A 13,013-nucleotide genomic window follows, 5' to 3' on the forward strand; every position below is an offset into this window, starting at 1 on the left:
TACCGTTATCTAATGGATATGACACAATTTATTTTTAAGTACTGATTCTTATTGAAACTATCCAAAATTATATCTAGAATCTTAGGTAAACCTAATTAATATGACATATTTAAATAACCTAATACTATAGAAATAAATGAGAGTTTATTCCATATATAAATATAAATTTATGTACACACATTTTTCTCTACACATTTCACGATTCACTTATCGAACTTAACGACAGGTAAAATGCTCATTTTAACAGATATAAAACATAAACTTAAATTTATAAATCTTTAATATCATATAACTGTAATTTTAATAGATACTGCAATAAAGATTGGCCGTATAAAACAACTATATTTACCCACTTATAAATATAAGACCGTTTGTGAATACAACGCATCTGGCCTACATATGCTGCATTATGCCGCTCAAACAAATGAAAGAAAACAAACCATAGATTAGAAATTCAAGCGAGCATTGCTTTCAATAATATGGCCGGCCGGCGATAGTCGACTCGGCAGTCGCGTGGTGTTCAAAGAGCTGTGTAGACGGAGGAACGCGATTATACGAGTTTGTAACTACCGCACGCGTGCGTTTATTTATACGTGAATATTTCTCCGAAACCTATAAAAAGAGAAAAAAACAAATAGTTGACAAACATTGATATACCTAATAATTAAAAAATTACGTGCATTTGGTTGTGAATTAAAAATTGACGACGATTGTAACGACAAAAAAGTAAGTGAAAATAAATTTTAACGCCTATATTATGTAAAATTTGAAATCTGTATATATAACGACTAGTTATGCGAATATTTTTTAATATCATATATGTTCAAGCAGTGGCATTTGATATTACACAGAACTAAATTTTCTCTGACAAATAAATAGAAACTGCGGGTAATCTTATTAAAATATTGTGAATATAAAATAATTTAAAGACACTTAAATTTTTATTTTTCCTAGTAAATCCATGGGGATTTACTAGAAAAATATAAATTTAAGTTCATAATTCTGTTTTTGTTATATGGATAACAAAAACAGAATTATGAACTTAACACTTAAATAAAATTTGTAGAAAATTGACAGCCACCAATCTTGCATAAACAATAAAAATAAGAACATATAAAACAGGGTACTAAACGAAAATTAGTTTTCTTAGTGGATTCTTCTTACGATACCTAAAATATTTATAGTGTTTTCGAAAGAATATAAAAACATTAAAAATAATGTAATGTTTTACACAAAACAAAAGAAACCAGTGAGGATGGTAAACAAATAAACAAAAAGTAAAATTATCAAAAAAAAATTGGATTTATACAAATAAATAAATTTACAGTGTCTGTTTGTAATTTCAAACTAGCAGCTTTTTACTAAATATATAAATGAAAGTAATTATATATATAAAAGTATTTAAAAAAAATTAACTAATTAATTTATAAAGATATCTATTTATCTGTCTGTCTATTTGTTTGTTTTTGCAAATTTCTGAAACGGCTAGACTAATTTTTACTGATTATTAAAAAAAAAACACGTGTGAAACCTATTACAAACAATATGTTTACCATAATAATATTGTTTAAGTGGTCCCAATATTTTGATTTCGACGTTGAATGCAGTGACCACCAATTTGTATTGGTTTCATATTATATATTATAGAGGTTCATAATAAAACCGCTGTCTTTGATTCACTAGGATAATACCTTATATAATAATAATAAATATATGATAATAAATTACCATCAAATGGACCGTATGCTTGTTTGCCACCTACGCGGTATAAAAAATAACCTAAATAAATAATAATAGAAAACTTAATATAAAAAAAGCAGAAAAGCTAAAGGAAGTTGTTTTCAATTGTATTTTTGTAAAAATGAAATAGTTGGAACTAAAGATTTGAGAATTGTCGAATCCAATATTCGTCAATTCTAAGCAGATATCGGATTTTTGCAAACTCCTATTGATCGTATAAGTATGGTATATAATGTATGGTAAACTATAACAATGTTTGCTGAATATCTCGATAAGGTTTCAATGTCATTACATACGCAATATAGTTCTTATCGCACATGCCAAGCGAATTTGGCTAGCACATACCAAAGTACCTGCCAGCTAATAGTTTCAACGAAATAATAGATGCAAACAGTATACAACTGAAACAAATATTTCCTAGTTTCTTAATTATAACTGGATAAATTTGTAGCAGGTATCCGTTATTATTCGTTATTTGAGATTATTAGCTGCTTTTACACGGCATATTCTTTCACGTGCGAACAGGAGCGCGCTCGATATAACGCGGGAAAGCCAGCACGCGCAATCGTGAATGATTGCATTTTTGTATTTTGTGTAATCACTATTTCGCGCGTTTGTTTCGAGTCATGTAACCTTTTCTATTCCATAGCTTTTTTTTCCAAAGATATAATTATACCTTTGCTATATAGTCTGATGTTCTCCATTTTGCAATGATAATTATTATTACAAAAAGACGCTAAAGCACACACGATTGACGAACGCGGGAATATACTAAACGAGGCGGCGGCGGCGCGCGCGCTTTCTCGTTCTCTTTGTATACATTTACGTAGACATTCTTTCCTGCGTAAAAGAGCGCACGTGTAAAGTCAACTATTCATCTGAAAACAAATAAGTCTATTAATAGTCAAGAATATTAATTTGTCTAAAGTTCATATTGCCTTCATACTTATTATATTGGAATTTTTTAGTCTCTTTCAAGTATTAAAAATGTAACGTTATGATTAACTACAAATTTAGATTAATTAAATTAAACTACTTATATTTCTTACTCTGTATGAGGAACACGTTATTATGTAATATTTATCAATATTATTATCTACAAGCACACATTTATATTGATATTATAAAATTAACTATAAGAATAATTATTTTATGTTTTAAGTTCACAAATATAACTGATTATAATTACTTGTGGTGCAGAAATCGTTCCTCTGCTAAATCATAGGACTGTTGCAGATTTTTTAAAGATTATATAAATGTGATTTTTTTTTGATAGCAAATAATTTTCGTCGGCGTGTTTATTTATCACGCCATATAGGGAATGTAGACAAGTCGGTAATATAAAATTGACTAATTTTGGGTAGGTACAAAATACTTCAATTTAATACTTAATTAATATTGTGTACACCAGTAAAAAAGTACATTAAATAAATTATAGTAATATCACACGTGAAAATTTACAACGTTAGATCCCTTATAATCACACAGTAATGAACTGATGCCAAACAAATAACATCTAGGGTTATTAATTATAACATTCATTACTGCGTAGCAACTTAATCAAAAGGGACCTAATCTGGAGACACAACGAAATACATAATTTTATTGTGTGTTGTTCGCGGAAGCGTTATAAATTATAAATAACAAATATACGACTATGTATTACTTGAGTTTTATGTAATGTAATGTATTCATTATGTAATGTTTTTTATCAGGCGTAACGTACAAGTCCTTAGATTTCATTTGTCGGTAGCACGCATAATAATTATAATATAATGCAATTAACGCCGGATCTGTGAAATTGTATTCAATGTAAACTGCAACTACACAATAGGGTTTCCTACTTCCTTTCAAGCGAAAGAAACATCCAATTGTAATTATATTGCTAGAACTGACTTCTAAAATCCTTAATTACGACAAATAATTCAAATATATTTCTTTAAATATTCATAAATACGTCGCATTATTTGTAATGTATAAAATAAATAATGTTGCTGACAGCTTGACCACCATTTTTCTTTTTATAAATTTTGATTGACTTTATAAATTTCATATTATTTTGATATGTGTTTTTTATGTCACTTGACTTCTTCGCTGGGAGCCCTCTCTTGGGAAATATACACATTTATTACAATTATTCTGATTTATGTTTATTGGGAACACAATGACTCTTCATAACAGTTGTAGTGTTCCCAATATTCCCGTTCAAGTCATAGATAATGTCACGTTTTTTACATCTCACTATTTGAAACTTATTAAGATGATAAAGTTATTTATGTTGTAATACGCTACAATACTGCAACTTTCATTATTGTGGGTATAATCTTTTTTTAAATTTTATTGTTAAATTTATGACTAATCAAATGTACTTACAACCAACGTATTATAGTATTTGAAGGATTCTTTTTAATTTACTTTAAATTACTTTTTAGTTGATTAAAAAGTAGGCGTAGGCGGGAAACTTACTTACTTGGGGAATTTATTTATGTAGGGTATTATTTACCTATGACCTTCTCTGCTTTCTTTGAGATAAAATATAGCCTGTGTCAAAATGAAATGTCCTTTACATTATCCGTCCCGCGGTAAAAAGACAGAATTTAACATGTACAATATTGGTATGATTTACAATAACATTTTAATTATTAAATACGATTGTCTGTTCTATAATTCAGTTAATAAGGGCATTGACCAGATTTAACAGAAAAATCCATATCCTACTGTTTTTTATCAGAGATCTCTGACTAGTGATTTGTCTATTGTCTACAGCACAATGTCTATATGTATACTAAATAGATAGTAAAATAATTATTTGATGAATTATGTAGTTTATATAATGCTGTCATCATATACACTCGCTAAACTCGATTTACTACTGAATTAAATAACATAACAGAAATTATATGTTTATTCACAATGAACAAGATCCTGCTACACATTTACACCATTCTTCACTTTTATTTAACACTCTTATTAATGCAAATTAATATATAATTTAATGTGACTTTATAAATATTAATTTTATAAATAAGATACCTAATCCGACTAATGCTAAATTCCCTATGCCCGATAAGTAGGTAATTATGATGAATAATATTTGCTAACGATATTACATTGTTTCCAGAAACAAATGGATCATTACGAAGTTGAGAGTCAACAGATAGAAGCGTTACATTGAAGGATTTATTCCAAGTATTATTGAATAGGTGATAAATAACAAGTGGCTAAAAATATAGAGAAAATTTAATATAAAGAACAGTGCTCGGTGAAAGATAGTATTTGATGACACAATGACGCCGAGTCCAATGGATGAAAGTTTGGTGAGCCATGGAAATAACAATGTGGTTTCCTTGTTGCCGAGGACTTCAGTACAATTGGAGTTCAGAAATATTACATGCTCCATGAACATATTTTCTATAAATAAACTGCGGTTTGGTGAGTACACAGTATTTTTAATACTTCTACCTAACACCACAATGTATGTATTTCATATATTGTATTCTTTTTAATGGTTAATCGTGTAGTGGTCCACCCGCCTGCGCTGACGGTTTACGCTGATGAAGTACCAGTAGAGGATGATAAAATGAATATGAAGTCAGGTCAGACAAATTCTCCAAGAATTTATTATGATGGTTTCCGTGGGGAACCGCGTGGAGGTCAACCTGATATGATATATTGCTAGTAATGGGATTATTAGTCCACATTATTAACAATCCCCTTTCTCCCGGTATTCTTTGTATTGTCTAGATGCACATACATTACTATTGCTGTTTTTTTTCTAGTCGATCAGGTATGCGGAATATGACAGCGAAATTACTAAGTTAGAGTTATAAATAATTCCTTACTGTTCCTCAAGAAGTACAGTACTGAAATAATCAATACTACTACCCGTCATCGATCCACAATGGTAGTATTGTATATGACGACTTTTTTACATGTATTATAGGTATATTCTATTATAGGTAGAGTCATGTTGATCAAGAATTATGATTTTCCATCTGTTCCATGTAAACTGATATTTGTATCTAATTTTAAATATAATATATTTTTGTCTACTTTATTTTTATATTTAACTTTAATCATGGGCGTTCCATTGTCAGATGCTTTAGACCTGTAGCACTGCGACCTAAAAAGATGTATTGTACTCGCCTTTTTATAAAGTTCACTACCTAATACCATTACCAGTAATAGACTAGCTGATATTAAAATATAAGTTATAACAATATTAGGTATATACGTAATAAAATATCTCTATGATTTCAATAAACGTAGGTATATAAACAAAGATAGTTCTCATGTTATGCCTACATAAACAATAGTGAGTAGGTATTGTATCAGATGACAACTATAATTAGGGTATTATGTGTCAACGAACTAAAAGAAATGCCTTACTTACCTCAATATATTATGATGTTATCACTATTATACACGCAGTTGCCACGCGCTCTAGTTTAATCCGATATTTTCTTATTTATAAAAAAAAACAGCTGACTCGACAAGCAACATGATATTAGACCTTCAGTATGGCAATGCATGTTTTTGTACCTATGTACCAGTTTCATAAACATATAAAATACAACGAAATTTTGTATCCATTATTTCCGCTCTTGTTTGTGCTCTTTGTATAATAAATAGTACAATGATGGTAACAGATTAATAGATATACTCGTCTATGTAATTGTTCATAGAATGTTCAACAATAACCTTCTTGTTATCTTTGACCTAATTCGACCGAGACAACCTCGTAGGTCAATGGCATCATTCAATGTTAGAACGCGATTATGTAGACACATCAACTTCCGTAAAAAAATGTAATTAGACTTTGCTCAATTTAAAAAATATAACTCTTATTATGCACTTATATAATCATCGTGTGTGGCGCTTATCGATTTATCTACCCTAACAGTCCTTCTAAATAAAATAGATCGGTTACTCGGATCGGTCGGATAATTGCATACACTTAATATACAGATTGAATTTATAATGAATCCGCATTATTGTAAACATGTATAACATTTATTTGAAAAGAATACGAGCTGAGTTTCTTGTCAGTTCTTCTCATCTCGAAATCTTTCCGAACTGGCGGTAGATTACTTAGTACGCAAGTAGTACTTTGGAATGTACTTCCTGTTTACTTCAAAAAATGTTAAACCAAATTCTCCTTGAAAAATCCTGATGATTAATCAAAATTTTTATTACAGTTATAAAAATTTTGATTAATCATCAGGATCAATCAGACTAACCACTCTGAAGCTATGTTCCGTGAGACTATATGAATATTTGTTATTGGTAAATTATATATTTGATTTGTACATAATCCATGAGATCCATGAGATAAATATATTTTGAAGTAATATTAGTGTGTGTATAAATTTGCATATAGAGACAAACTTCTTAGCATAAATTCACCACGGGGGTGCCGTGTCCAACGTTTGTCAGAAAGGGAAATTTTGAGAAGTTCCCTGGACATCAGATCCAAGTTTAAGTGGCCTCTTTACAGACTTATATCAACACTGATATTCTCGAGAGACTCGTGTTTCTCTCCCTGCCCAACCAAATTTGATAGGAGTCTGCTAGCTTTGAGACACATTCTAATATCGAACCTACTTCAATTCTAAAAGCCAAGATCTTTAAGAAGATTGTAGAGAGATTTCGCTGGTATATCTCTCGCTCTCAACTTTGACTGCATATAAATTAACTACATACTTATTTACTACTACATTGCACCGCCACATTATCTCTGATCAGCGCGACTATTAGCTGGAGAATGCTATCAGATATTAAATCCTCTATGTACACAATTTAATGCGCAAAAGAAAAATATTTAATAATTAATTAATTTACATTTATCATGATGTAAATATATTATATGTTGCATTTTGCATGGATAATTATATAAATACTATAGTAATTTTTTTCCATCAAAGTTAGTAATGCAGACCAAATCGCGTACAGAAGGTACCTAATAAGTTACAAATATAATATATTGCGTCAATGGTCTAGCGGTTTAGCACACCTTACATCTGATGACTGCAGGTTCGATTCCTTGTACGATTCAAGCAATTGTATTCATGAGTATGATTGTTCGAATAGGTCCATGTGTTTTCTATGTACAACGAGTATATTATGCATATGTTTACAGAAAAATTGTGTATCGACTAGATGATGATGCTTTGTGTATTGTCCTATGTTATTATTATATAAATGAGAAAAATCTGCATTACGTCCGGATATTCAATACTAATTGCGTCTACTTTTACTATCATTGGGTTATAATAATATTTATATTTGAGGACAACGTTAAATAATGAATTAGTAGATTAACAGATGCATTAATAAACATAACAGGTATGTAATCTATACGTATTACATGTATAGATTACATACCTGTATATATGTATATATATATATAATTTGATTACAAGTTCATTATAAATTTACGATACACGAGTTATTGTCAATTGCCCTGACCTCTCACTTTACAAGATCAACTAACTCTTTGATGATGCTAAACACTAGTATATCCTAGTTTATATTAGAGGTGATTTAATCTAAGATACATTATTTCTTATACCTACCACGCTCTTGAACATACCACGCTATATGAGGATGATTTCACCGAAACTGCTTTTGATAGAATGGGAATGGTTAAAACTCGTTTTCTATCAGATGGAAAAGGACAACCGCCTCCTAAATAAGAATAGCATTATAGAGCTCCAATATAAATTATAAAGACGAATATATACGAAGCCATTCCTGAGGATTAAGTAGTTAAGTAACCAAGCATAGAAGATTATGAAGTAGAATAAAACGAAGTCACTCATCTGTCTAAATGCATAAAAACATATATACAATAATTCATAAAGTATTGCATAACGTTCGAATTTATTTACCGTGCGTTTGTATTTGCATAAAATTTCTCTCCTTCATACAACAAAAACGATGTTCCAAGGAACATATAAGACATTTCGTAATTCTGCGATATCCATAGCAGCTTTGATAGCATTTGAGTAGAAAAGATACGCAAGTAAAGATTCGATGGTTTCCGTACAATGCATAGTTGTTGGAGTTCTGAATCAGTGATGTATACGAATCTCTGATAAACTCGAAGTCGAACGAAAGTGCATTCACTTTCTGTTGCTGATAGAACCGTTCTCAGCACAATTAATGAATACATAATGAATACATTTTTTATTTGTCTGACAATAAAAAGTTGCACCCGCCTGCGTTAACGGCATATACTAGCGGGATACTAGTAGAGAACAATAAGATGAACATGAAGGCAGGTTAGTTACCCCTAATTCACTAGGAATTAACCAATTACTAATAATACGCTTCCTCTGTAGGGAGTATGTTAATAAAGTGGTACAATCTACAATATCTTTTATACATATTACGTTTAAATAAATTTAGCACTACTATTAGGTGGAGGCGAAGGATAATATAGTAGAACACTAAATTCATATTCATACTTAACTATTTTTCATTCTTTAGAAGTTCAACTATCTCAAATAATTTTTACTATTCGATCTAGAGATATTGCTAATTTCACTCATCCTCACTATAGAACTTTCTTTTCGTACCTTGTGATTGTTTGTTCTGCATTATCTTTTATTCCACGCTTCTTTTAACTTGTCTACTATTATCAGTACATTCAAATAAAATTGCAACTAATATTTTATAACTACATACGAAAATTTATAGTTCTTGACTTCATTATAAATTATTAAATTAGTACAAAACTTAACATAGGTTTTAAAAATAAAATAAAGCAACAAATTAAAAAAATCTAATCCCATTTTCCAGTTCCGTAAATTGTCGGATATAAAGAATGCATATAAACAGAGAAATCGAAAAACGTTCTGATTGAGCAAGTTAATGTTATGTGTAATTAATGCATTTATAATCACATTAGTTATATACTTGTACGTCATCACTAACACGTAACAGAATCCGATTATAATATAACATATTACAAAATATCATTCAGTAAAGTGCTGTAAGGTACCTATAGTCAACTAGTTATAATTTTATAAAAACTAACAACCGGTTTATTACAAAAATTTTAAATACCTATTAAAATGTTATTGAAACAATTATTAAACATATATATTAAAATTTAAAAGGTTAGTTAATTTATAGTTTTCATATTTTAAACTGACTTTATGAAGACGCTCAACTAGATTATCATTTTTCGTCTGTCTATTTTGTGCAAAGTCTTTTCTATTCTAAATATTTTTTTTTATTGAGTAACATAAATCCAAACATATAAACTTATAAACATTGAAACAAAGATTCATAATTGCAATATCAATATTATTATTTTTCTAATCGAATGTTTACTTTTATCTATATAATATAGTTTGTCTGATAAATATATGTTTCCTATTATTTTTAGACACTATAGAATTATCAACACACAAAACAACTGAAAACTATCTCCATAATAGTAACCCACAATTTCATCATCATCATGATTTCAGCCCCGAAAACGTCGACTGCTGAACAAACCCACAATTTAGATAGACTCGAAGTATTTTCTCAAGACGCCTTTACATGTTGGGGCTTCTCACTACATCGAATACAATAACCAATTCATGTGGAGTGTTGTGTAAAACATGAGGGCTCAATAATTGCTATACACCCGTATAATAAAAGTATTGGATTGGTAAAGAGGGGTAATGGTTTTAAATTACTCGCCTAGTCGGTAAGACCCCGTCTTATTGATTTCTGCGAAGTTATAATGCGTGCGTTGTTACACTGCTTATAAAAATAGCTATTACAATCACTGGCACGAAAAGTGTACAGAGTAATTTACATCATTAAGAAACTAGTAGTCTGAAAAATTACTTGTAGAATTTCACCATTATTCAAAATAAGTGTTATACGTACACATACGTTGGTTTCGCCTGACTGATAGCGTATATTGACGCCCTCAACTATTTCATAAGCTGTTTTGTTTTAGTAATAAATTGTAAAATTCTGTTACAACATGAAGCAAAACAATGCATAGTGTCATTGTTCTGCCTCAATGTTCTGTCACACTTTCGCAGGCTTATGTTCGGTTATATAATATCGTTTTGATCTGTTATGGGATTGTTGAATTGAAACCATTTACTACACCTTTTTCTTCAAATTCATATGAATATCATAAATTGGAAAATGTGGCTGTTTGTTATATATATTTTCACGACAAGTTTAACTGAATGAAATTTGACTTGACGATAGATTGCATTATAGTAATCACAAGTAAATATTGATTTCAAAGAGGATACAATAGGAAATAAAAATTTGTTATTGTTATAAAGTAAATAAGGATTGATTTACCATCATGACCGACGTGCCCTTGAAGTGCTATGCATAAGCAAATAATGGCGAACGGTTTACACCTCGTATATATGATAGCCATCGATTTACTGGAACTGTGCAACTGGCGTGCGAAGCTGCACATAATTCGACTTTCCATATCCGAGTATTTTTATTGTTCCGGTTCAATAAGCAATGGTGTTATAAAAAATTATAAGAAAAATTACATCTAGATATTACTGGACATATATTTGGAACATTTATAATTCTTTACATATACAAATAACATTTTGTATCAATGTGCCTAGGAAAAGGCTCAAACCAATCTCTTATAGGACCTGGAATCGGTTAGTTATCCTGTGGTGCTTAGACTTGTAAAACACTTACATCTGGGCTACTAGCTATCATGACATTTCCCATTTTTAAATATTTATAATCTTTATTACCATGGTTTTGTCGTAGTCTTTTCTGCAGGATATCGACTTTGTTTACTATATTATTTCATATTATATTACATTCTTATACATTTTTAATTACGACCATCGTTGATTGCGCCTATATGTAGTCCACACACGTAATGCTTTGCTATTCCATATAGCTACAACCACAGCTTGCAAAGTCAACTGCTGGGAGGCTGATATAGGGCGACTCACTGTCGCCTATTTTACTTACATTTATTTTACAGTCTACCCCTGTCTCAGAGTCTTATTTATATGATAGAGATATTTATATGATAGAATAATAGATAGAGACAACAAAATAAAATATTATATCTCGTCTAAATCACAAAACACTTAACAGAATCTATAAAAAATACAGCACTTTTATTATGTGTAAATACTTTTTTGTTTGCTCAAACCTTTAACAGACCTTAACCTAACATGGTGTAGATGACTATATTTTATAGATATTTAATATCATATGTTGGAGATATAGAATAAATAATAACCCTGTTATCTCCGTTGTCTAATAGGAAAAGTACTGTATATGAGCATATAAATAAAACTGATCAAATATCCGATAATAGATAAATATACACCACAATAAGAGACGAAGCAAACAGCCACCCCCTATTTATATTAAAAACTGAAATGTATATTAAAGACAAAACTTAATTTCATTTCTATATCATATTTTAAAACAGTTTACATTAAAGTACCTGCCCTTACATATTTTCTTAACATACTAACATTACTAATATACTGCAAGGAAATATTACAGTAAATTCGTAATACATAATAACACTACCAACAAGGAAAACAGTAACGGTACAGTAAAATGGTAATTAGATTTTGATGAATGCAATATATTTATTAACTTGAACTTGAACTTTTTTAATAACACTACATCGATAATTTAGTGCGGGAGAAATTTTGATATGCTTTGTTTCCATATAAAATGCGTAGATACGAAACACTCATTAGATGTGTGCATACAGCGTTTCACTAAAATAGATATAACGTCACGTCCGTATTTAGCCACTCGATTCTGCAAATAGTGCCAAGAAATGGTAACCCAATAATCCTGTTCTTTGTTAGCGAAAATTGCTAACTAACTTCTGTTTATGTTTTGTACTTGTACTGTAAAGTAATTAGCAGTATACCCATAATCTATTAAAACTTACAATATAATATTATTATATAGGTACTATTGTATAGTTTGTAATCTATATTATGTGATACAAAGATAATTATTATTATATTACATTACAAATTAATTGAAATAATAATTAATCTTGTAAATCTTATAAATTACTAGAAAATATTCTCGATGACAAGACTACAAAGAACCACATAAACAGAGTAAAAGTTTTAGCCAGCCAGTGTTCATTATTGAAAGAAAATAATTAATGGAAAAGGAGTAGAAATACGATATCAACCTGGAAGAACGTATTCCACACTCCGAACACCCCAAAGTAAGCAATGTAACACCAAACTTACTCAGCTTTGTTCAGGAACGTCCCGATGTGT

General features: G+C 29.9%; 1 protein-coding gene across 1 annotated transcript in view; it reads left to right on the plus strand.

Moving 5' to 3' along the window:
- The first annotated feature begins 502 nt into the window (after window positions 1-502).
- Window positions 503-13,013, plus strand: part of LOC131841897 (ATP-binding cassette sub-family G member 1) — a 36,032-nt gene continuing 23,521 nt past the window's right edge. Inside the window, exons 1-2 of the mRNA XM_059190266.1 lie at window positions 503-726; window positions 4,862-5,172. Coding sequence (XP_059046249.1) covers window positions 5,028-5,172 — 145 coding nt within the window. The 5' untranslated portion in view covers window positions 503-726; window positions 4,862-5,027. The remainder of the gene's footprint in view (window positions 727-4,861; window positions 5,173-13,013) is intronic.

This window comes from Achroia grisella, unplaced genomic scaffold, assembly GCF_030625045.1.
Source record: "Achroia grisella isolate CSIRO2021 unplaced genomic scaffold, CSIRO_AGI_Agris_v1 utg204, whole genome shotgun sequence".
NCBI lineage: Eukaryota > Metazoa > Arthropoda > Insecta > Lepidoptera > Pyralidae > Achroia > Achroia grisella.